General features: G+C 31.9%; 5 protein-coding genes across 5 annotated transcripts; 2 read left to right on the top strand and 3 right to left on the bottom strand.

The window, feature by feature from the left end:
- Positions 1–4428: 4428 nt before the first annotated feature.
- Positions 4429–6877, bottom strand: LOC137655179 (protein FAM200C-like). The gene is made up of 3 exons (XM_068389061.1): positions 6815–6877; positions 5989–6230; positions 4429–5647 (listed from the first exon to the last, which is right to left on the bottom strand). Exons 1-3 carry the CDS (start codon positions 6875–6877, stop codon positions 4429–4431), a joined length of 1524 nt encoding a protein of 507 aa, XP_068245162.1.
- Positions 6878–11643: 4766 nt separating this feature from the next.
- LOC137654992 (uncharacterized) lies at positions 11644–12029 on the bottom strand. Its single transcript, XM_068388888.1, has one exon. The coding sequence runs from the start codon at positions 12011–12013 to the stop codon at positions 11645–11647; it is 369 nt and encodes a 122-aa protein (XP_068244989.1). The 5' UTR covers positions 12014–12029; the 3' UTR covers position 11644.
- Positions 12030–13953: 1924 nt separating this feature from the next.
- Positions 13954–17163, top strand: LOC137655178 (uncharacterized). Its single transcript, XM_068389060.1, has 2 exons — positions 13954–13974; positions 16822–17163. The coding sequence occupies exons 1-2, from the start codon at positions 13954–13956 to the stop codon at positions 17161–17163; spliced, it is 363 nt and encodes a 120-aa protein (XP_068245161.1).
- Positions 17164–21868: 4705 nt separating this feature from the next.
- Positions 21869–25710, bottom strand: LOC137655177 (keratin, type I cytoskeletal 10-like). Its single transcript, XM_068389059.1, has 2 exons — positions 25603–25710; positions 21869–22210 (listed from the first exon to the last, which is right to left on the bottom strand). The coding sequence occupies exons 1-2, from the start codon at positions 25708–25710 to the stop codon at positions 21869–21871; spliced, it is 450 nt and encodes a 149-aa protein (XP_068245160.1).
- Positions 25711–26465: 755 nt separating this feature from the next.
- On the top strand, positions 26466–26820 carry LOC137654991 (keratin, type I cytoskeletal 10-like). The gene has a single exon (XM_068388887.1). It carries the CDS (start codon positions 26482–26484, stop codon positions 26800–26802), a length of 321 nt encoding a protein of 106 aa, XP_068244988.1. The 5' UTR covers positions 26466–26481; the 3' UTR covers positions 26803–26820.
- Positions 26821–27523: the final 703 nt, after the last annotated feature.

Genomic DNA, 27523 nt, shown 5'->3' with positions numbered 1-27523 from the left:
GGAGGTGCTCATGAAGGCAGATCATTCAGTGGTAGTTAGGATGAAGAATTTGGAGGCGGATCTTTTTAAGGTCATGGAGGCTCATTTGGAGGTAGATTTTCTCGACGTGGTGGTTATGGTAAAATATACCTAAAACCCAATGAAAAATATATGTGATATAAAAATCTATTTATTATTCCTTAGCAAAGTATTGAATGAATGTTAAACATTCTACACCTTTGAACAAATCATTAGTTTTAAAGGGAAAATCTATCTAAGAGAAGCTGACGAGTAGTTAATGATTCATTGTAACATTCTTTATCAACTGTACTCTAAAGATTCAAAGGTAACACAAAGAAGAGCCGATCAAAACTGTATTCTAAAGAAAGATAAACGAAAGACATGAAATAATAATTTGCTAAAACATTAAGGAGTGAAAAGGTAGTCTGAAAAAAAAAGTTTTTTAGTATGTAGATAAAAAAGGCTATGAGTGAAAGAACAGCAGTTTACGGAACACCACTATAAAATAGGAATGGGGATGTTGCACCATCCACGAAAAATTATATAAAACAGGAAGTTAAAGTTAGAAACTTATAAAACGGAGCACAGTCATTGAGATAAAATTTGATCTACAAAAAATGACGATAAAAAATGTTCTTGAAGTCTAATATTGCTTATGTAAAATAAGAATAGCATTCTTAAAGAGAACAAACGGTGCAATTAAGCTATCAAATTAAGAGCTAAGTAAGGAATAAAATATTTTAATAATTAGAACAGTAGGGGTCTTTTATGAAAAACTAACTTCTGCAGAAATTTGAACGACTTTTCTGTTGGTAAGGCAGAATCAATCTTTTTTTTTTCTTTTTTTAAGGAAATATAAAAATAACTCAACGAGAGAGAGAGAGAGAGAGAGAGAGAGAGAGAGAGAGAGAGAGAGAGAGAGAGAGAGAGAGAGAGAGAGAGAGAGAGAGAGAGAGAGAATTTAAATGACAATGAAGAGCGAAGCCATAAACTGATAAAAACAGTTATCTTAATTGCTTTTGAACACGAGGCCAACTGCCCCTTGTTCTGTTTCATGGCCTTTTCAATGAGGACCTGGAACGCAAGGGTATCACAAACTTGAGTATGAAAAATTAAGACAGAAAGAGAAGGTCAGGTAACACTAACTGATGATTATCTGAGGTGCAGATCGTTATCCAAATATCTTAAATGTACTTCTGTTATATAGAATTTACTTTAAAAACAATACAAAAATGATTTTAAATGTTTTTACTAGAATTTTAATTAGTACATATGCAGTAATATTCTGCTTCTTTGAATGTAAAAACACTGTAAGAAAATTATAAACCGATATCTGTATGAGAATACTCTTGAGGTGATAAAACTACTCGATAGGCCCATCAATAACCCAATAAATAATCTTTCCGAGAATTTAATTGGTTTTTACTAATTCTCATTATTCTTAGCTTCATCATCCACTCATGAATAACAGAGGCAACGGATAGTGACAATGACCGAGCTAGTAGGACACTGTCCTAGATACTGACCATATATATATATATATATATATATATATATATATATATATATATATATATATAATATATATATATATATATATATATATATATATATATATATATATATATATATACATATATATATATATATATATATATATATGATCAACACCCAAGCTAGAACCAGAGAGGGACAGGCAATGGCTACGGATGACTCAGCAAGTAGATCTATAGGCTCTCTGAAAGGCACCATCCTTAGCTCAAAGATAGTGAGGTTGCAGACATTACAAGAAACTATCGAGCTTGACCGAGACTCGAACACAAGTCCGGCCATCGCTAGGCAGGCATATATACACATTATATATATATATATATATATATATATATATATATATATATATATATATATATATATATGATCAACACAAGCTAGTACCAGAGAAGGCCAGGCAATGGCTGCTGATGACTCAGCAGGTAGACCTATAGGCTCCCTGAAAGGTTCCATCCTTAGCTCATAAGGACATTGATTGCAATCACGACTGTTAATAATGCATATTCATCAAACTCACTAATCAGCTATCGTGGTGCAGGAGGTTTGATTTCACGTCAAGAAACTGATTCCTAAATTAGAAAAGTATACAGTGGACTTGTAATGAACTTATTTCTCTCTTGATAGCCTGATTGGTAAAGTCGTCCCGGTAGGCATTGTGTCTGCTCAGGGCATAGGTTTGAATCCTTGTCCAGCCAGAAGCATTTATCCTAAATTAATTTCCAGTGGATCTACATTCCCAAAAGTAGAATTCGATATTAAATACACTTATGGTTGTTATTTACAATGATTAAAATCATGAGTGTTAGTTATACATATTCATCAAACTCACTAATCAGCTATCATGGTGGAGATGGGTTGATTGCAAGTCTAAATACAGATTCCCGAATTCTAAAAGTAAATGTACAGTGGACTTGAAATGAACTTTATCTCTCTTGATAGCCCGAATATTAAAGTCGTTCATGCAGGCATTGTTTCGGCTCAGGGGATAGGTTTGAATCCTTGCCCAGCCAGAAGGATTTATCATAAATGAATTTCTAGTGGGTATATATTCCCAAGGGTAGAATTCGATATTAAATGCAATTGGGGTTGATATTTACATTGATTAAAATCACGAGTGTTAGCAATACATATCCATCAAACTCTTTAATCAGCTATCATGGTGGAGATAGGCTGATTGTAAGTCTAAGAACAGATTCATGAATTTGAGAGGTAAATATTCAGTAGGGTTGAAATGAACTTAAATCTCTTGATAGCCCGAGTGGTAAAGTTATCCATGCAGGCATAGTTTCGGCACAGGGCATAGGTTCGAATCCTTGCCCAGCCAGAAGCCTTTATCCTAAATGAATTTCCAGTGGATATACATCCCCAAAAGTAGAATTCGATAATAAATACACTTGTGATTTATATTTACATTGATCAAAATCACGAGGGTTAGTGATATATATTCATCAAACTCACTAATCAGCTATCATAGTAGAGATGTGTTGATTTAAAATCTGAGAACAGATTGCTAAATTCGACAGTGGACTTGAAATAAACTTATATCTCTCTTTATAGCCCGAATGGTAACGGCATCCATGCAGGCATTGTTTCGGCTCAGGGTTCGAATACCTTGCCCAGATAGAAGCATTTATCATAAAAGAATTTCCAGTGGATATACATTCCCAAAGGTAGAATTCGATAATAAATGCCCTTGTGGTTGATATTTACAGCGACTTAAAACACGAGTGTTAGTGATACATATTCAATATATATTTACATTTTCAAATAAGTTAACAATACTCTTAGTATCGAATTCGCTCTGCCTTGGGGTCTCAAACGCTTAGGGAAATTTCTTTAATGATAAATATTTTTGCCCGGCCAAGGACTCGAACCTATGACCGATATAAATAAGGATAAATATTTGACTGTTTAGACCAGGTTAACCTTGATTCCCATTTCTATGAATCCTAGGATATTTATGATTCATTTAAAATACCTTTTTTAATACTTTAAACAAAATTCTCGATTAACCTTTCTTGACATCCAGCAACCTATCATCTTTGTTAACCTTTCTATCGAATGCAAAATGTAAAAAAATAAATATCTTTCTTGTGATTTATTGCCAATGGATAAAACTGACTTATGTCGTTACAGAAGAAACCCTTTTGAAACAAAGTTTTGCATAGAGCAAAACTTTGTTTATATTCTCATTAATCCCGAAGACATTATAATCATGCATGCTTACATTTCCGTATCTCCAAACTATTATCTTCAATTTTATGCCCAAAATTCCTTAAAAACAACAAGATCAATATCCGTACTAATAAAATAAATGTTGAGAAATAATTTCCATATACAGTATCTTAAATACCTTCATGCAACATCTATGCTGTACTTCCCCTATATAAATGAACATTGTCTTTCTTGCTATATTCTAAACTGCAGGGGTCGGGTAACTTTTTGGGGTAAAATGAATTTACCCACACACTTGGAAGTACATCTGGTGGACAAACCAATTTACTTATAGAATTCATGAATAATAAATATATATAAAAAGTGTATACTGGAAAAATTTTTAATTGTTAATTTCATCTATCATAGGAAATAAAAGTCTGTCTTTTTGGCATGGAAATAGCACACAAGAAAAAAAGTAGGAATCACATTTATAAACAGAAATAAAACACTCTTTAGCATTACATGGCACACAAGCAAACCTACTGACCATCATGTCTTTCAAATTCAAATTTAAATTTTATTGAATCCACTATTATGGGGAAAAAAGTTTATCCTTTCTCTCATAAGAATGGTACACAACGAAAAATAATTAAGAAAATATTGAAAACTTTAATATTTTAACGACATATTGAAATCTTTAATATTTTCATATCAGCTACCTCAGGCTTTGGAAAAATGATACTGTTTCATCTTGGATACAACAAACTCAAAATCAGGGATTTTTGAAGTTACTGCTACTAGGATTCTGTCTTCAGGATTCAACCGGTTTCTGTATTTTGTTTTTAGATTTACAAGGGTAGAAAAACCTTGTTTGCAAAGGTAGGTTGTTGCAAAAGGTAGTAGCATTTTAGTTGCTTCCATATGTGCAGTTTTATAAGCCTTTGCAGTTTTTGACATCCAAAAACTTGAGAGATCATCCTTGCTCTCAAATTCGATTTTTGTTTCATTGCTGGAACGAAGTTCAATAAGCTCTTCTGCCAATCCTTCAGGCTGTTCAGGCAAATTAGCCAGCTCACTTTTGAAGGGATTTACAACCCAGCTGACAGTATGTGAATCAAGTTCTGGAAAATAGTCACAGAACCTATTTCTAAGTTTGGTCAGGTGCCTTGTGACTGACTCCTTTATGTCACTAAGACAGCAGTCTTGACAGTCTTCCAAAAACTCTCCCAGTTTTGGAAAGGCAGCAGTCTTATTGGCATTTATTTTCTGGTTCCAATACTGAAGTTTTGATACAAATGCTGAAATTTTTTCCCTTGCTAACTGGAGATTGACTTTCTTTCCTTGCAATTCTTTGTTCAGTTCGTTTACATGTCCAAAAATGTCAGCTAAGTATGCAAGAAGAGCTAGCCAGGTTGTTTTTCTGAACTTTTCTGCAAGTGTGTGTTTTTTATCAGTCAGAAACATTTCGAGTTCTGTTTTAAGAGCCCACACTCTATTCAGGACATTTCCACGTGAAAGCCACGTAACTTCCGTATGGAAAAGAAGGGTTGAATATTCAGCCTCTTCATCCTCACATAAATCACGAAACATCCTCGTGTTTAGTGCATGCCCTTTTATAACATTGACAATCTTAACCACATCATTTAACACAGCTTCCACTTCTGGTTCCAAATTCTTCACAACTAATGCCTGGCGATGTATCATACAATGGATGACTAGAATATCTGGATTCTGTTGTTTGGCCAAAGCCACAAAACCATTGATGTGACCAAGCATGGCAGGAGCTCCATCAACTGATACTGCAATACAATCTTGCCACTTCAGATCAACACTTGGTTTTTTGAAACATACATCAACCTCATTGAACACATCGATACCACGAGTACTCAACTCAAGAGGAGAACACAACAACATTTCTTCTTCGATTTCATCAGAGCCCCTATATCGAATGTATACCATCAATTGTGAATTGCTACTTACATCTGTAGTCTCATCAAGTTGAATGGTAAACTCTTTACTTTTTTACTGAAGAAATCACTTGTTCCCTCACATTTTCTGCTAAGATGGAAATTCTTTCTTTAATAACTCTAGGAGACAAAGGTACTGTATTCAGTTGTTTAACTACTTTCTGCCCACACATTATTTCTGCCATTTTTACAGCCGCAGGCTTGATTAATTCTTCACCAATAGTATGTGGTTTCTTGTTTCGAGCAACCAACCATGCCACTTCAAAACTAGCTATTGCAGCTGAACGTTGGTCAAATATTGCACTCTTCTTACTTTCCAGTCTCTGTCTTTTGACTGTTTTTTTCCAGATTCTCAAAGTATTCCCGTGGTTTGGAAAACAGATGTGAATGAACATTGTCCAAGTGTTTCTTCAGTTGATTCTTTTTGAAAGACTCGGCAGTCAGTACTTTCATACAAACTACACATTGAGGCTTCATTTGTCCTTTGTCCTCTATTTCTGTGAAGCCACAATTAAGGAACTCTGCCTGATATGTCCTTTTACTTGCTGATGCCATCTGAAAATGAAAACAAATCAGTAATTACACATACGATGCAACATTAACTTATTCACCACACTAAACGTTAACTATAATCACTGTCAGTCAACAGACTTCCTCCAACAACGTGAACTGCTAGTTAAAATCAAGCATAATCATCCAGCCAGCCACTCCATGACGTCACTCCAACACAATCCAAGCTGCCACCACCACAACCACCACCTTTCACCCCTTTTCTTCTTCCCTTTATCCAGGCTTCCCTTACTTATGATCGTGGTTGTTCCTCCCGTAACAACCCAGGTCAAAATCCACCAGGTAGATGACGAGGGGCTAAATAAAGACTGATAAGTCAAGGAGCAAATGCCACCACCAAGACAACAACGCAAAAGCGATCTCACTGAGGGTTAAAAACTGTTTCAATACTGATGAAGCAGTTTCAATACAGATATTTCTCCGTTTCCATAGTTTTAAAGATCGTGTGATCCTCGATGCATTCTTTTCTCCAACTTTTATATCAGTTTCCCTCGCTTAGCACATCTGCATCCGTAGCACGTTCATTACCCCCAAAAATTTCGAATTTTACCCCATTTGGGGTAATTTACCCCTGTTCCCCGACCACTGGGGGTATCCGTCTCTTCTGATTCATTTGCAGAGATCATCACCATCCCTGTCTTATTGGTGGCCTCTCTCTCTCTCTCTCTCTCTCTCTCTCTCTCTCTCTCTCTCTCTCTCTCTCTCTCTCTCTCTGTCTACGATCTTTCAGAATCAGTATTTTTATATTCACGATTCGCCTATTATTGAATTGGAACAATATTAATGATATATATATATATATATATATATATATATATATATATATATATATATATATATATATATATATATATAATATATAGGCCTATATACATATATATATATATATATATATATATATATATATATATATATATATATATATATATATATATATATATATATATATAATTTTGTATATATACTTCATGGATTCTTTTAACCTATATTGAACCAAGAAACAGCTATACTGGCTCGCATACCCTTACTAAGGAAATGAAGATAAGGTTTATTTTATAAATGATTTACGCTCCAAAACGACCTTATCAACAAACGCAAATTCGCAAGTGGATGACGCAACAGTCAGGCGGTGTTGAAGACACAAAAATGTGACAATTTTCTTTTTCATTATTCTATTTTTTTTATGTTGAATAAACTGATTATAAGAACATAAAATTACACCATAGTCATGTACCTTCTCGCATATAACTATTACTTCATAAATTATTTGAATCTGTAATGAATAATGATATTCTCCATTCAAAAAAATTCCATCTGGCACGCTGTTCCAAACTCGTACCACCAACTTTAACTATGCTGATGATTGTTACCTTGGTCACTTGTACAGGGAAATGACTTAATATCCATATGTTCTGGTGAAGAAAGGGAATACTAAACACTTTCATAAGTAAACTCAGGTTGCTTCCGATAGCATATGAAAAGTTCACACCATTTTCTGATGAAAATATTCATTCTTAATAAGGAAACGATCGTTGGACAATTTACCAACTGCCAATTCTCTAGCCTCTACATTCCTAACACACTTTTTTGACACACGTGGACATGAAATAATAAACTATATTTGTTTGTACAAGGTACCCCTGATGCCAGCTATTGGCGGTAAAGTAAAACTCGTTAGAGATGAGGGAGTTGGGCTGAGTAGTCAGCGTTATTATGCCTTTTGGAATGTAACAAAAATGTTATTTTACGTATTCTTTACTGGCAATATAGGTTATACTATTAAACATATCAATTATCTCTTGGTTTCATAAAAAAGTAATTAAAATCAGATAAAATAACTGTGTAATTACTTGCTTTTCTCACCGATTTCAGTACACGTGGCACAATCTGGCTATCCCCCTAACCCCCAAATGTAATTGTACTAATGATTGTTTGCTGAGGAGATATTTCTGTGACATTTATTGAGGAATTTGTAATTTCCTAATAAATAAGTTGTGGCCAGACAAGAAGGAACATCAAGTTCACGTTTGTCTGTTATAAAGCAATTCTGTGCCCAAATAGCAACAGAAATGAAGCAATAAAAATTATAATGAGTGGGTGATGGGAATAATTAACAATTTTGTACTCTACTACTAAGGCCATCTATTGGCCATGAAAAAAAAAAAAATGTGTAGTGCTTTTTAATCCTTGCATTCTGGAACCTTCCATGACGAATTTTTTATACATATAAATAGCCAAAAATAACTTAATAGTAACTGAATATAATTTATACCTGCCGCATATCTTTCTGCATATGTATCAATATATTACTCTTTTCCAATTGATTAGATTCATTCACATGAATGGAACAATGGACGTGTGCTGCCATCTTTTGACAAGAAGGAGAAACACTGGATTCTATTCAAATTTGGAGAAGTGTGTGATTACTAAAACAAACTTTCATAATAGTTATTATTAATTAATGCATCAAAAATTCATAATTACAATAATACTATTTTTTCTTCTGATTTTTAGTCACTAAGTTATATTAATCATATGTAAAATACATATGATCATTATGATAATTATGATAATTATTGAACTATTTAAGTTAAAATGAAGCGCAAATATAATTCTAATATCCTTAGACTTTTTTTATCTCCTCCGGCTCTCTATTGAAGGAGTCACTTCATGGTTATTTGCAAAATATATTTCAAATATGCAAAATATGCAAAAATATATAGATGATGATGAATGGAGAAGTATTGAATTAAAAGCTCAAGATAGAGACGACTGGCGAAAGCTAACATTTGCCCTTTGCGTCAATAGGCGTAGGAGGAGATGATGACGATGATGATTATGATGATGATGATGATGCTGATGATGATGATAGAGAAGATCCCAATATTCTAAAAGAAAAGAGTTGGAACTCAGAGAAATAAAAACTTAAAATCTAACTAGAAAATATTCATGTAAGCATCAAATTTGTTGTTAGCTAATCATAAGCCCAAATATATATATATATATATATATATATATATATATATATATATATATATATATATATATATATATATATATATATATATATATATTTATATATGTGTGTGTATATATGTATATATATATATATATATATATATATATATATATATATATATATATATATATATATATATATATATATATATATATATATATATATATATATATATATATATATATATATATCAATCCTCTATAAAGTGTTCCTTGTTACTACTTTATGTAAAACACAGGTTCTAGAGAATGGCAACCCATAAAACCTCCGTATTTTTTTTTTTTATAAAATTTTGATCCATAAAAATCTCTCAGGTGCTTTTGAATAACCTTTGTTTTTATTCATCTTTGATCATTTTATACATTTTAATTTGTTTTGAGGTGTCTCTTTTCGTAAAAAAAAAAAAAATAAATAATTAAAATAAATGAATTAAAAAAAAATCTTAGTTCTAATAGTCAAATTATTCCTAAAATAAGTGTTACCACAATAACATTTCCATCTATTTCTCTTCCATATAATCTATAAAATCTGTAGATAATGGAAACTAAGTTTATTTTTCGTTTGTTGATATCTTAGTATTAAAGGTAAAATAGGGTAATGACATGGGAGTAGAACATACTAGTAATGTACTCGACAAATATGTATTTAAAAAGCATAGTAAGTTCCTAATTTCCTGATAACTATAAGATAATTTATAGCGTACTATTTACACCAATAATGCGTTGTGTAAAAATTTATTTCAAGGCCAAATTTGAGGACTAATAGAGATACTTCTCTATAAGACAAATTCGGCGTACTAATGAAAAGATTTTATACCATATGATATACAAGTAAATTATATGTAAGCTTAATTTTTTTTTTTTTTTTTTTTTTTTTTTTACCTCGGAGTTACATAATGGAAAAACAAACCCTTCTCTGTACCTTACTATTTTAAGAATGATATGCTAAGGAGAGAGAGAGAGAGAGAGAGAGAGAGAGAGAGAGAGAGAGAGAGAGAGAGAGAGAGAGAGAGAGAGAGAGAGATTTTCATAATGGAAAAACAAACCCTTCTCTGTACCTTACTATTTTCAGAATGATATGCTAAGGAGAGAGAGAGAGAGAGAGAGAGAGAGAGAGAGAGAGAGAGAGAGAGAGAGAGAGAGAGAGAGAGAGACGTACATAATGGAAAAACAAACCCTTTTCTGTACCTTGCTATTTTCAGAATGATATGCTGCGGCTAAGGAGAGAGAGAGAGAGAGAGAGAGAGAGAGAGAGAGAGAGAGAGAGAGAGAGAGAGAGAGAGAGAGAGATTACATAATGGAAAAACAAACCCTTCTCTATACTTTGCTACTTCCAGAATGATATAAAAATTACATAAAATCAAGGGTTAATCCCTTTGAATTCCTTTCTGACACCCGTATAAAATTCACAATAAAAGTAAAGGATTGGTATCAAGTTTCAGAGCTTTGTGAAAGACAGGAGGATTCAAGATAGAAATATAAGGTAAAAGTGCTGTACATATTGAATTTATTTGACCATGTAGTTAATGAAACCTGTTAATACATTTCTAGAAGGATATTAAATATCAATTGATCATTATGATAATTATTGAACTGCTATTCAAGTTAAAATGAAGCGCAAATATAATTCTAATATCCTTAGACTTTTTCATCTCCTCCGGCTCTCTATTGAAGGAGTCACTTTATGGTTATATGCAAAACATATTTCAGATATGCAAAATAATAAATAATGCACGTAAAATTAACCAAAACGTACAGCTGGCTTCATTAATTCCGGTACACTTCACGGGAAGCTAAGGAGACGTCTGGCAGTTGTGAATTGTCGCTGCCAACGCTGTGTTTGGCAAAAAGAGAACCTGTTGGCAATGCTGACTCTAAAACAATGTTTATGACCTTGTAAACACATGATCAATAGTACTTTTATTAATTTAACCCAGTGGTGTTAAGCCAAATATTGTTATTTGCTGCCAGACGTCTCCTTAGCTTTCCATGAAGTGTATTGGAATTAATGCAGGCAACTGTACCAAATATGTAAACTCCTAAACAGATTACACAGGGAAAGTGTGTTTACTAATAGGTATGTAAGAGAACACCTTTGAGGAATAAGTTTGAAAACATTTTTTTTTGATTGGCAACCGCCAAATCCTTTTTTTTTTTTTTTCTGTTAGAGTCGAATATTATGTGGTGAGGATTGATATGAATATTTTCTAGAAGTTTTAGGCTCACTTTACTTAGCAACTACCAAGGATAACTGAGTTTACTGTATTCAGTGTTGAAAAAAATGTTTATTTTTAATCATGAATTGTTTTGAAGATTTCACAAGGTATAAAAAATAGATTATTTAAATACATTCTATATAATTTCCATTGATTCGAGTAAACCTATTTTCCATATCCACCACCATTAGAGAACCCTCCTCCGAAGGATCCTCCATGTCCTCCAAAGGATCCTCCTCCAAAGCCTCCATGGCCGCCTCCAAATCCACCTCCTCCATAGGACGGCCCCCCGAAAGATCCACCTCCAAAGCTACCTCCGTGTCCACCACCGAAGGATCCACCTCCAAATCCTCCTCCGTGGCCACCTCCAAATCCACCTCCTCCATAGGACTGGCCCCCGAAAGATCCACCTCCAAAGCCACCTCCGTGACCACCACCGAAGGATCCACCTCCAAAGCCTCCGCCACCGAATCCACCTCCTCCAAATCCTCCTTTGTGACCTCCTGCAGAGCACATGGCTACGATGGAGGCCATCGACGCGATGATTAGAAGTTTCTAAAAATAAAAATAAAACGAAATTATAATTTCATTACAAAAAAATACATACTTTTAGTGTATGTTCCCCCGTGCTTGGGAAAATGCATACGAGTGTATATCAAGATATATGAATTGTAATAAACTATCATTATATTCTAATTTTACTGTTAAAATTTTGTTTTCTTATGACCTGAGTATACAATTTGAATCTATGCATACTTTTTTTCCATCTATCACTTGCTATCGCCATGATTAATGATGGAAAGAACAAAATCAGAAGCTATAACTCATATTTTAGAATTTCCTAATGTTACGGGCTATTTAGTGTCACATGGCTAATTATTATTATCAAGAATTTTGAAATCTTATAATGTTTATTGTGTGATCATTCATGTGTTGAACCCTTTCTCCATGGCTTCTTCTTTATCCAAGGAGTTAATTGTTCTTTAAATGAAATACCATTGGGAATACTTATCTAACATTAAATACCTTACTTGAACCTTACCATTATCTTGATGTGTGTAACTGTTCTGGAGAGGCTCAGTGAGGAACTGTGATCTGTTTAGTCTCTATGCCTCTTTTTATACCAGTTTGTGATACGATTCCACAGCCTCAGTCAATGACACTGAAAGGGCCAAAGGGGAAGTTGGCCTCGAGTAATTTGTTTGAGTGAGTCTTGTATTTTAAACCTTTCATAGTATGGCCATTCATTATTATAACCTTGTAATACCGATTGTTCCTCATCTCTCTCTCTCTCTCTCTCTCTCTCTCTCTCTCTCTCTCTCTCTCTCTCTCTCTCTCTCTACTAGCACGTGCAGATTATAGGGAATGGTTCATTTTGTCATTATGTACCTCTAAACTAAAAAAAAAAAAAACACTAGTATATGATATATGTATCAAATGGTAAAAAGTCTTCTTTCATCTTGGCCAAAAATCAGGACAGACATCAAGTGAGGTGCTGTATTTCATTTTATTAATACAATATATTTCTACTAAAACTTCAAGCGAAAACTTTACATTACAAGAAGCGAATATCAAAGCAAGAACCAACTTTTGTATACTCTAATCAATTCAAACATATATTTTCATTATTATAAACTCCATTGATAAGAATCTGTTCATCTATATAAGGATAGTTAAGGCATTATATTGTTTATGAACTAGGAATTTCATAAATTTCAATAGATTCTATTACTAATTTTATGTTTTATTCAATGTCATGAAATTTATTACCAGTTATTCTATTTCTTCAAGGTTCATAATGACTTTTTGGTGTCTTTCCTATGCCTCTGATTAACGACAATATATTTTTGTTGTTTTACTTTCAATATTGACTCAAACAGATATTTTTAGGCTATACCTTCGTAAATAGTTCAATATTATCACAACAGTGTCCGAAGTTATTTCTCATCCTAATAAACATTTATGATTTTTAAATAGGAAAATAATTTCATTAAGTATTCAAATTTATCTATTGTTTTCTATCAGAACCAAGTAATGGTGGGCAACATATGTAGAATCTCCTAATCTCTTTTGTTTGAAATATGCATTTCAAAAACACAGAAACCTTTCAACTTTTAGGGTTGTGTTGGCCTGGTGGTAGCGTCCTTGCCTGGTGATTGCCCGACTGGGGTTCGAGTCCCGCTCAAACTCGTTAGTTCCTTTGGTCACTGCAACCTCACTATCATTGTGAGCTAATGATGGGGGGTTTGGGGGAACCTATAGGTCTATCTGGTGAGTCATCAGCCGGCATTGCCTGCCCCTCCTTGGTCCTAGCTTGGATGGAGAGGGGGCTTGGGCGCTGATCATATGTAATATGGTCAGTCTCTAGGGCATTGTCCTTCTTGATAGGGAAATGTCGTTGTCCCTTGCCTCTGCCATTTATGAATGGCCTTTAAAACTTTAAAACTTAAATAATCAGCATAAGTAATAAAATTATGAACTTCACAGAAACTACAGTCAGTATGTCTGAAATAAAGATATACTTTTTAGTATTTCAATTATCTGATGTCATGGTTTATTTCTTCTTTCGTGAGTTTTGTCTAGGTCGTGTGAGCTTATTCACTACCAAATGGATCAGGTTTTTAAATCTAGATACTTTCCTCATATAATAAAAAAACTGCTATTTATAAAGATATAGTTTTTAGTATTTCATTTCTTGATGTCTCAGTTTATTTCTTCTTTCAATGGATCAGGTTTCTAAATCTAGATACTTCCCTCATATAAAAAAACTGCTATTTATAAAGATATAGTTTTTAGTATTTCATTTCTTGATGTCTAAGTTTATTTCTTCTTTCAATGGATCAGGTTTTTAAATCTAGATACTTTCCTCATATAAAAGAAACTGCTATTTATAAAGATATAGTTTTTAGTATTTCATTTCTTGATGTCTCAGTTTATTTCTTCTTTCGATGGATTAGGTTTCTAAATCTAGATACTTTTCTTATAAAAAAAAAAACTGCTATTTATAAAGATATAGTTTTCAGTATTTCATTTTTTGATGTCTTAGTTTATTTCTTCTTTTAATGGATCAGGTTTCTAAATCTAGATACTTTCCTCATATAAAAAAACTGCTATTTATAAAGATATAGTTTTCAGTATTTCATTTTTTGATGTCTCAGTTTATTTCTTCTTTCAATGGATCAGGTTTCTAAATCTAGATACTTTCCTCATATAAAAAAATTGTATTTATAAAGATAGAGTTTTTTAGTCTTTCATTTATTGTTGTCTCAGTTTATTTCTTCTTTTAATGGATCAGGTTTCTTAATCTAGATACTTTCCTCATATAAAGAAAACTGCTATTTATAAAGATATAGTTTTTAGTATTTAAGTATTTTAGTATTTAATCTTTTAATGGATCAGGTTTCTAAATATACATACTCTCCTCATGTAAAAAGAAAGTGCTATTTACTTACAACATATTTTCTCTACAGAAAGTCGTTCTTACCTCTAAAATATATCTACAACTGTCCTTACTAAAATAGAATCTAAATCTTGTAGCTATGAAAGAATTCTTGACTGGAACTCGATTTTCTCCCCCAGTGAAACAATTCGTTTTACATACTCTTTCGAATCAGTATTTGCATCTGAAATACTCTTTCCACCGTGCTAATTCTTGCTGCTTGTGGTACGAAATGTTATTTAGAAAAATATTGAGAAAACATATAATTTTAGATCTAATTTATCATATGTTATTATCGCCATTTTTTATGCATCACAAGTTTTCCGGATTTTTATTATTATTGTTATCATTAAAATCATTAATAACTAATTTTAATAATGATAATGATAACTTCAATATTTTTATAATAATGATAAGTTTAATCATTTTAATAATAACAATAATTTCCTTAATCTTGATAATAATCATAGTTTAAATAATCTTAATAATAATAAAAATGTTAGTGATTTTAATTATATAAATAATTATAATAATTTTGAAGATAATTATATTTTTGAAGATAATTATAATAATCTTAATGACAATAATAACTTTATGATTATTTTATTATTCTTAAAAGTGAAAACTTATGAATCCACTCTTGAAATTTACAGAAACTGAATAAACATTAACATTAGGTATCACAGCAAATGCAATTTTTGATGGCAGACCTTTTATCAAGACCGACCTTTTATATTCCTTTCTAATCGTCGTAGATAATGTGCCAAAACTCCTTTTCTTATGAGAACAATGAATGACGTCATTCTTGATAAAAAAAAAATTCGTTTATTTAACTATTTTCCCGAGTGAAGTATTCTTTTTGCCATCGCTGGCACATTATGATAATTGCTATTTCTTGCATCGAGTGACATTAGATAATTTTCTAACTTTGATTTTTTTAGGAGCTTGAGTTATAGTAGAGAGAGAGAGAGAGAGAGAGAGAGAGAGAGAGAGAGAGAGAGAGAGAGAGAGAGATGAAACAATCAGTGATGAGAGGGCAAGGTTATAATAATGAATAGTCATACCATGAAAGATTTGAAATAGAATAATCACTAAAACAAATTTCCCGAGGCCAACTTCTTCCTCATTGGTCCTTTCAGTTTCATTGACTGAGGCTGGGAAATCGTATCACAAACTGGTATAAATAGACACCTGGAGACGATGCCGAACACAGTTCCTCACTGAGCTTCTTCTGAACAGTTACATCAATCAAGATAATGGTAAGGTTCAAATAGGATATTTGATGTTAGACTGCACTGTTAAATTTGTAGTAAAAAAAAATGTTAAAAATCATAGAACAAATGTTGCCAGGCATTTACAGTTTTAAAAACAGATATTGATGTAAATGAGTGTTATTACGTTTACCAACCATTTAAAGATATCAAATAAGTAGGGTAAAAATTACGGTCACCTGTATTCTAATGAAATACGGCTATGAATAGTATATATTTACGGAGAATTTCAGATTATTTTATGGGTTTTTTTAACAGTAGGAAATTCTACGGGCTACAGAAATCAAAGAGCCCGTGCTTGGCTAGAAGGGTTAGGCAAACAATAACAACAACGATTGAGATTACTGGTGTTGTTTTCATAAATAAAGAATTAACTTCTGGAGGAGGAAGAAACCTTGGGCAAAGGCTTCACCACATGAATGATCAAATGTCAAACATAGTCTGATTTCAAAATCATTAACATTAATTAACTCTTGATAATAGAACAACGAAAAAATCTTTTTCCATAGGTTCCACGTGACTTGAAAATAATACTTGACTACAGACTCGGCGTATTGTCACGCACATGAAAAAAAAAATCATATTTGGTTTCCAATGAAATAATTTTATCTTTTAATTTCCTTTTTTTCTAGAAACTTCTACTGATCGCAACGGTGGCCTCCATCGTAGTCATGTGCTCTGCAGGAGGCCACAAGGGAGGATTTGGAGGAGGTGGATTCGCTGGAGGAGGCTTTGGAGGTGGATCCTTCGGTGGTGGCCACGGAGGCGGCTTTGGAGGTGGGTCTTTCGGGGGCCAGTCTTATGGAGGAGGTGGATTTGGAGGTGGCCACGGAGGAGGCTTCGGAGGAGGATCTTTCGGAGGACATGGAGGAGGCTTTGGAGGCAGATCATTAGGTGGTGGCCATGGAGGAGGCTTTGGAGGTGGATCCTTTGGAGGACATGGAGGATCTTTCGGTGGTGGATATGGAAAATAACTTTAAGAGAATCATAGAAAATTATATAAAATCCAGTGAAACAAACTTTTTCATTATACCTATTTAAATTTCTAAAATAAATTCTATATTGATAATACCTGAATACAATAAACTTTTCCATCCTTGATTGTTATAAACTTAAGGGAAATTACCAAAAAAAAAATATCTAGAAAATAGTCAGTTTTCAAAAGACAAATATTTTCCTCGGTAATAGAAAAAGCAATTGACTGTTATCGATAAGAAAGTAGGTTATGTTATAGCCCTAGGACTTGTGAAAAAAAAAAAAAAAAGAATTTTCTACTTGAAATAGCACATATGTGAGCTAAGCGATGGATTCCCAAGGAATTTAGATGCAACACTGATATTTAATGTGAAGATTACTCATTCTTTCCTAGAGATTTAAAAGTGTTTCTGTGTCTGTTAGTACTCATTAATGCCCCGAAATCGTTTTCCGGGAAATACCCCCCAATTTTTTTTTTTTTTTTTTTTTTTTTTTTTTGATATTTTCAAATGATACATCAAAATATATAAATAAAACAAACTCTCCATATATAAAACACTCATCTCTCTTCTAAATACTTCATATGTCTGGTTTAATTTTGACGTAAATTAGTATGTGTCTGAATTAGAGTTACAACTAACCAAAAATAAAAAAATAAAAGTCCAGTGCTCAAGTAACTCCTTCGTCAGACTCAGTTAGAAAGAGAAGGGAAAACAGTCTGAGTATAATAAAATCTTAATAATGCTTCATTTGAATTTGAACAACATTTGAATAGATAATCATCATGAATAGATGACTGTTTATTCAAAATAGATTAAAAGCCAATTAAAGCAAAGTTCTAGATTGTTAGGCCATTGTCCTTTGAAAAATTCTTAGATATTTTCTTGTTGTAGGTTACGGTGATCATTATGGAACTCGATCCTTTGGTAGTTCCGACTGTTGGCCTCTGGTTGGATAATTGGTGAAGGATTCGCCTGTGAAGGAATAATAGAAGAGGAGATACCAGCGGTCAAGGCACATATTTCTTCACCTCTAATAACATTTTCCGTTATTCCTGTGTTACCATCAAAAGTATTATAAAAGGAGACCATAGCAACATTGATTATTCTCGTTATGAATCTACCACAACATTTGTTGATAACTTCTACAGTTTTAAAATCATTTACATGGATTGTCTCCCGTGTGTGCAGAGCTATGGCACTGTCCTATATTTTGCAAAATGATCCGCTTTTTTCCTCTTTTCCAGTGAGCAGCCTCTCTCCAAAACATATGATTAATCACAGTACTTGGATTGAATTACGTTCATCCCTATCCCATCGCCATCTTTACTCGGGTTGTTTCTTGCAAGTTTCTTTTATAAGGTATATTTGTATTGAAAAAGCTATTTCCTATCTATACTTCCTCTTGCAATCAATCAATCAATCAACCAATCAACGATGAATGGAGAAGTATTGAATTAAAAGCTCAAGATAGAGACGACTGGCGAAATCTAACGTAGGAGATGATGACTTCTTGCATGCCCCATTAGAGTTATTGGTGAATAATTTTTTGAACGGAAGAGAAAAGAGACGTTTTATAAATTTCATCGGTTTTATCATGAAAATAGAATATAGTTCTCTCGCTTTTGTGTGACAGTTCTTAATAAGATATTTATGGTAACATAATTCATTTAACCTTTGTAACAAAACTTCAATTTCCCTGTCATTAGAAACATGGTTGCATAAACAATATGCACAAAAAAATAGATTTCTTAAAACACTAATCAAGAAAATAAATGAGTTTATAAATTGGTGTATGCTTTTTCAAAAAAAATAGAATAAATAAATAATCAAAAGACTTAATCACGTTATCCCAATGAAAAGTTAGGTTAAGAAAGGATCTGAGTGTCATTTTTTTTCAGGAGAAAAATTAATAAAGGGGACACAAACACCCAATAATCTATAAAAAATCTGGTTTTAGGTCGCTTAATAATTTGTCTACTATTATTATTATTATTATTATTATTATTATTATTATTATTATTATTATTATTATTATTATTATTATTATTATTATTATTATTATTATTATTATTATTACAAGCTAAGCTATAACCCTAGCTGGAAAAGCAGGATGCTATAAATCCAAGCGCTACAACAGGGAAAACTCCACATATAGAATAACAAGACTCAGGGAAAGAGAAGAAGCCATTGAGACTCCCATCCTTTGCTATTAAAAGGATTCTTCAAAATGAAGAAAATAGTTGACGCAACAAATATCATAATTAATTATTAATATCATAATTTAATTCATTCGCAAAAGTTACACAGTAGGCAATGTTCAGTTTATCATTTGGAGTCGACACTGGTTTCGAATCACTTTGTGGCTCTCCATCAGGATTACTTGGGTTGAGCGATGGAATTACTTATTAATCTTATTAATATAAAGGTTATGGTGGTGAATATTTTAGGATAAAAGATATTTATATATATATATATATATATATATATATATATATATATATATATATATGTGTGTGTGTGTGTGTGTGTGTATGTATATATAGTATATACATGTACATAATATGTACATATATATATGTATATATATATATATATATATATATATATATATATATATATATATACATAATATGTATATATATATATATATATATATATATATATATATATATATATATATATATGTACATAATATGTATATGTATATATATATATATGTATGTATGTATGTATGTGTGTATGTATGCATATATATATATATATATATATATATATATATATATATATATATATATATATATATATATATGTATATATATACATATATATATATAAATATATATATATATATATATATATATATATATATATATATATATATATATTTATATATATATTCATTGTAATAAAATAAAGAGAATAAAGTGAAAAAGAAGGCTTAATATTGTATTGTCTTTTACAATTCTTCTTGATTGTCCTGCTACTTATCAACTGGCTAAATATGCCTAAATTGGTATCAAATCTTTTACTTACTGCACGCTGTTCAAAAATTAGTAGTTCCATACAGTAATTAAAAAACGTCTATGTGTTATAGCTTACAGTCTTTAAAATAGGTAATTTTATTACTGCTAATTGTTATTATGATACCATTTAACTTACATTAATTTCCCTTTCTATAAATTAAGTCTGTTTGTGATCAAATGTGTTTCTGATCATTATAGTGACTCGTATTTGATGGAAAAAATTGTATTTCCATATGTCAATTATAGTGTATTTGCAATGCACAGCAATATCAATAACTTGAAGAACTGAAAATATCAAATAACAAGAAAATTTCGACCTTCTGTACGGTGTTCGTCATCGTTGTTAACAAAGAATAATTCTTCTTTGTAAACACAAATGGGGAACATCATTGAGATATTGGAAAGTCTAGTTCTATCCTTAACTTGAAAATTTTCCGTAAAAAACGATAAAAATCCTTGAATAAATTTTGTCAGCCATTCACTGTTTTCAAAAACGGATATATTGACGTAAAGGAGTAATGTTACGGTCATCAACCCGTAAAATATAATAATAAAGTAGGATAAATATTACGGTCGTCTGTATCTTACTGAAATACAGCTGAGAACACTATATTTTTCAAGGAAAATTTCCGATTAAAATTACTTTTTTTAAGTGTTCGCTGTATAGATGTGTGCAGCAGCTGATTTTGATAACTATTTCTATATACAGTAGATAACAATATCTTTAGATAATTCACTTATATAAAGCTCATAATAAGAAGAAAAGACCAATAAAAAATTTTATAGTTTTGTAAAAGACGGAAAAGTTTTATATCAAAGTTTGAATTATATATTGAATCTATTCAAGCATGTGCTTAATTAAACACATTAGAACTTTTTTAGATGTAAATTAGATGCCACCTATTCATGACAATAGCCTGTTCAAATGCTGTTTGAGTTCAAATGAAGCATTAATATGGTTTCATTATCTGTCAGATTGTTTCAACTTCTCATTCTGACCGAGTCTGATGAGTAATTTACTTGAACACCGACCACCCCCCCCCCCCTTTTTTTTCTTTTTTTTATAGGGGGTTTACTTGTAACACCAATTCAGACATACAAACTGATATACGTCAAGTTTACACCAGATACATGAAATATGTAGAAGAGAGAAGAGTGTCTTATAAATGGAAAGTTTGTTACATTAACATATTTTGATATGTTCTTTGAAATATTTATCAGAACGGGTATTTGTATATTTCTCGAAAGGAGAAGATTTCAGAGAATTAATTATCGCCAGAAGACACAGAAAGATAATTTAATCTCGAAGAAACGATGCATATTCGTCATATAGAATATTCGAGTTGCTTCAAGTTTCCTTAGGAATCCATAACTTTCCTCACTATTATGCTGTTTCAAGTAACGTGCATTTTTCCATAAGTACTGGGGCTATACCAGCTCCTATCTTCTTATTGATAACACCCAATTCCTTTTTCTGCTACCGAGGAGAAATTTCTCTAATGAAAACCAACTATCTTCAGATGTTATTGGGTAATTTCCCTCACGTTTGCTACTGTCGGGGATGAAAATCTTTACTGTGCTCTGTTATTAGGAAGTTGGAATTTCTTTTAAAAATTTCCCAAGGAATAGATAAAATTTCGTTTAATAGTACTCTGTATAATTATCCAATTTTGTTAAAGCTATTTTCCATATCCACCACCGAAGGATCCTCCACGTCCTCCAAATGAACCACCTCCAAAGCCTCCTCCATGTCCTCCAAAGGATCCTCCTCCAAAGCCTCCTCCATGGCCACCACCGAAGGATCTACCTCCAAAGCCTCCTCCGTGGCCACCTCCAAATCCACCGCCTCCATAGGACTGGCCACCGAAAGATCCACCTCCAAAGCCACCGCCGTGACCACCACCGAAGGATCCACCTCCAAAGCCTCCTCCACCGAATCCACCTCCTCCAAATCCTCCTTTGTGACCTCCTGCAGAGCACATGACCACGATAGACGCCACCGTTGCGATCAGTAGAAGTTTCTAAAAAAGAAATAAACGAATAGATGAAATTATCATTTCATTGCAAAGCAAATATACTTGTGCGTCTGAATGTGTGTGCACGCGCGTGTGTATGTGTGTGTGTGTGTGAAAATGCGCCGAGTGTGTATTCAAGTAATATTTCGATGTCCCCCTAGAAGCTAATAAAGGAAAAGTGTTTTTCGTTATCCTGTGACCATAATTAATGATGAACAGAACAAAATTAGAAAATGGCATCGATCCCATTTTAGATATTGGCATTTTAGAGTCATAGGGTTAGTAATGATCAAGCATTTTAAAATATAAAATTGGTTTCCTTTGATCATTCATGTGCTGAACCCTTTTCCAAAATTTTCTTCCTCCTCCAAAAGTTATTTTTTTTAATGAACACCCCACCAGGAATTCTAGTCGTTGTTGTTATTGATTGTCTAGCCCGTCTGGCTAAGTACGGGTTCTTGGAATTCTGTAGCCCGTAGAAGCCCCGCCTAATGTTAAACATCCTATTTGAACCTTACCATTATCTTGATTGAATGTAACTGTTCAGAAGAGGCTCAGTGAGGAACTATGTTCTGCATCTCCTCGAGGTCTCTATTTATACCAGTTTGTGATACGATTTCACAGCCTCAATCAATGACACTGAAAGGACCAACGAGGAAGAAGTTGGCCTCGGGAAATTTGTTTTAGTGATTTTTGTATTTTAGATCTTTCATGGTATGACTATTCATTATTATAACCTTGCCCTCACATCACTAATGGTTTCATCTCTCTCTCTCTCTCTCTCTCTCTCTCTCTCTCTCTCTCTCTCTCTCTCTCTCTCTCTACTTCACATTTCTTTTAGAAAAGAAGAATTTACAGAGAAATCTTGATATTACCATTATGAAAAATTTGAACTGAAAAATATTATTGGAAAAAACACCTTGGGCGTTAAATGGTATAAGAAGTTTTCATTTGGTCACTCAGTTTGCCTAATGGATGAGTATATCTTTATTAGTAATGAAATTTATATACTGTATGTAAATATATATATATATATATATATATATATATATATATGTGAGTGTGTATATATATATATATATATATATATATATATATATATATATATATATATATATATATATATATATATATATATATATATATATATATACACACACACATATATATCTATATATATATATATATATATATATAGAGAGAGAGATATATATGTGTGTGTGTGTGTTTGTATATATATATGTATATGTATATATATATATATATATATATATATATATATATATATATATATATATATATATATATATATATACATATATATATAAATATATATATATATATATATATATATATATATATATTTATATATATATATACATATATATATATATATATATATATATGTATATATATATATATATATATATATATACATATATATATATATATATATATATATATATATATATATATATATTTATATGTATATATATATATAAATATATATATATATATATATATATATATATATATATATATGTATATATATACATATATATATATATATATATATATATATATATATATATATATATATATGTATATATATATATATATATATATATACATATACACACATATATATATAAATATATATATATATATATATATATATATATATATATATATATATATATATATATAAATTCGAAGTTAGGGAATTGTGTATTGAAAATCTCAATACTTTTGATGCTAAAGTAGTTAAATACACAAAAACTCATTCTTTTTGGATTGCAATTGCTATTCACAGGAGAAAAAACTTCAACTGAAAACAAAACAAGGTAATTTACTCTGGCACATGGTTGTTGGAATTTTATCATTCGTGCTCTTTCTATTCTTCACATTTTGGTATAACATACGTTGCAAGAGAAGTAGAATCATACTAATTTTGATAATTTGTCAAAATTGAGAAAGAAAATGGATTAATTCTTTGAGAAATATCTTCTCATTATATCCATGATTTTTCTTACTCAGTGGATATTTCCATTTGATTTAGAATGACGTCTTTCCTCCGTTCCCATAAGAAAAGTAGTTAAGTCACAATGTCTACAACAACTGGAAAAAATATAAAGAGTCTGCAATGAAGCCTGCACATCCAGCGACACATGAATTTAATTTTTATTTGATTTCTGTAAATTTGAAGAGTGGAATTATAAGGCAGACTGTAAAAAACAGGAGGAGTTTTTTAAAAAAAAGCGGTGATAATAACAAATGATAAAGCTAAAACTAAAATGATAGGTTTTATGCATATTTTTCTAAGCACCATTTTATGCAACAAGCAACAAGAATTAGTTAGGTGCAAAAAGGATTTCAGAAGCAAATGCTGATCCCAAAGAGTATATAAATGAGTCGGTTTCACAGAGCGAGAAAAGCTAGTTCCTTTCAAGAATTCTTTCATCGCTACAAGATTTAAAATCTGTTTTAGTAAGGACAATTTCAGATATCTTTTAGAATGAAGAACGGCATACTGTAGACAAAATAGGGTATTAATAAGAAGCTCTTTCTTTCCACAAGAGAATAGAATCTAGATTTATAAAACTGTGATATAGTAGCGAATAAGCTCACCAATCGAATGTTATGGAAGAAGAAATAAACTGAGACATCAGAAAATGAACGACCAAAAAGTAAATATATTTAAGACTTGTCCGGAAGAATTTCAAATGAGTTTTTATCTTTGTTGCAAAGCAACAGGTTAGAATTTCCATTTGTCGTCTACCTACCAGTTTTAGGGAAGTTGATAATTTTATTACGTATTTTGAGTATCTAAGTAATTATAAAGTTAAAAAGTATATGTACAATAGATTGTACATATATGGCACAACACAACATTCTGTAGTTTTCTATTTTTCTATTTTTTTTTTTTTTTTTTTTTTTTTTTGTAGATCATTTGTGTTCATTTTAGATAAAAATAGCTTCGTATACAGTTGGGATAATATTAAACTATCTAAGACTTTCTTACCTAAAATTATCTGTTTGAGGTTATATTTAAAGTAAAACTGGACTATGTCATTAAAGGTAAGGAAAATAGTTATTCAGAGGCATAGGGAGATACCAAAGGAATCCTTATAAACCTTAAAGAAGTAGGATAATTGTTAATAAGCTTCAGGACATTGAATGGAACATAATATTAGTAATATGTTATATTCAAAGTCATGAAATTCCTATTTCAGAAACAACGCAAGTCTTTAACTATCCATATGTAAATAAAAAGATCTTTATAAGTGGAGGTTATTATAAAGAAAGTATATGTTTGGAATTTGGCTCTTGCTTTGATATTCGTTTCTTGTAATGAAAGGTTTTTCTTGAAATTTTACTAGAACAATTATTGCACTAACACAATTAGATACAATAGCTTTGATTAGTTTCGTACTGCTGTCTGTCTTGATTTCATGTCTTGAAGATGGGGCTTTATGACATTCGGAACACAGAAAATATCTTTCCATAGTTTAGATATGCATAATCGAAAAAGTAAACCCTTCTATGTACCTTAATATTTCGAGGAGAGAGAGAGAGAGAGAGAGAGAGAGAGAGAGAGAGAGAGAGAGAGAGAGATGAAGAAAAATCGGTATTGAGCGAAGAAGGTTATAACAATGAATGGCCATACTATGAAAGGTTTAAAATACAAGACTCACTCAAACAAATTACTCGAGGCCAACTTCCCCTTTGGTCCTTTCAGTGTCATTGACTGAGGCTGTGAAATCGTATCACAAACTGGTATAAAAAGAGGCATAGAGACTAAACAGATCACAGTTCCTCACTGAGCCTCTCCAGAACAGTTACATCCATTAAAATAATGGTAAGGTTCAAGTAAGGTAGTTAACATTAGACTTAGATTGGCAATTGTATTTTTTAACTCCTAGAAAAAGGACGAAGCCATGGAGATGAGTTCACTAACTGAAATATCAAATGTCATACATTATCAAATTCAAAAATCCTTTGTAATAATCAATCCTGACAATAAATTTAAGTCAACATTGGGAAATTTTAAGATGGGGTCCATAACATTCTTTGATTTTGTTTTCTGTGTCATTATTTTAATGATAACTGTTGGAAGGGACGAATAAAACCCCCAGAAAAATTTCACTTTGCTTCTAGTCACTTGAAAATGCACACACATATAAAAACCAACACATACAATGTATATATTCTTTATAATTGAATAATGATAATTTTTAATTCCTTTTTTTTTCTAGAAACTTCTAGTGATCGCAACGATGGCCTCCATCGTAGTCATGTGCTCGGCAGGAGGCCAAAAAGGAGGATTTGGAGGAGGTGGATTCGCTGGAGGAGGCTTTGGAGGTGGATCCTTCGGTGGTGGCCACGGAGGTGGCTTTGGAGGTGGATCCTTCGGGGGCCATTCCTATGGAGGAGGTGGATTTGGAGGTGGCCACGGAGGAGGCTTTGGAGGAGGATCTTTTGGAGGGCATGGAGGAGGCTTTGGAGGTAGATCATTTGGTGGTGGTCATGGAGGAGGCTTTGGAGGTGGATCCTTCGGAGGACATGGAGGATCCTTCGGTGGTGGATATGGAAAATAACTTTAAGAGAATCATGGAAAATTATATAAAATCCAAGGAAACAAACTTTTTCATTATACCTATTTAGATTTCTAAAAGAAATTCTAGATTGATAATACCTAAATACAATAAACTTTTCCATCCTTGATTGTTATAAACTTAAGGGAAATTACCGATAACAAAGTAGGAACTGTTATAGCCCTAGGTCTTGTGGAAAAAAAAAAAAAAAGTTGGTACTGTACTTGAAACGGCTCGTATGTGAAGCAAAGCGAAGGATACCAAAGGAAGTTAAATGGAACACAGATATTTATTGTGAAGATTGCTCATTCCTTCCTCGAGATTTAAAACTGTTTCTGTGTCTTCTAGTGATGATTAATGCCCTGAAATCTTCTCTCTCCGAGAAATACCCAAATATTTATTTTGTTGGATATTTTCAAATGATACATCAAAATATATAAATAAAACAAACTTTCCATATAAAACACTCATCTCTCTTCTATACATTTCATCTATCTTGTTTAATCTTGACTTGAATAAGTTTTTATGTCTGAATTAGTGTTGCAACTAACTAAAAATATAAGTAAAAATTTCTTTTTTTAAGTTACTCCTTCGTCAGACTCAGTTAGAAAAAGTGAGAACAATCTGATGGTTGATAAAATTTTAATAATGCTTTATTTGAGTTTGAACAGCACTTAAACAGATAATCGTCATGAATAGATGACTGTTTATTTAAAACAGATTA

Source organism: Palaemon carinicauda, chromosome 16 (genome assembly GCF_036898095.1).
Source record: "Palaemon carinicauda isolate YSFRI2023 chromosome 16, ASM3689809v2, whole genome shotgun sequence".
Classification (NCBI taxonomy): domain Eukaryota; kingdom Metazoa; phylum Arthropoda; class Malacostraca; order Decapoda; family Palaemonidae; genus Palaemon; species Palaemon carinicauda.
This window is presented reverse-complemented; position numbering and strand designations above follow the sequence as displayed.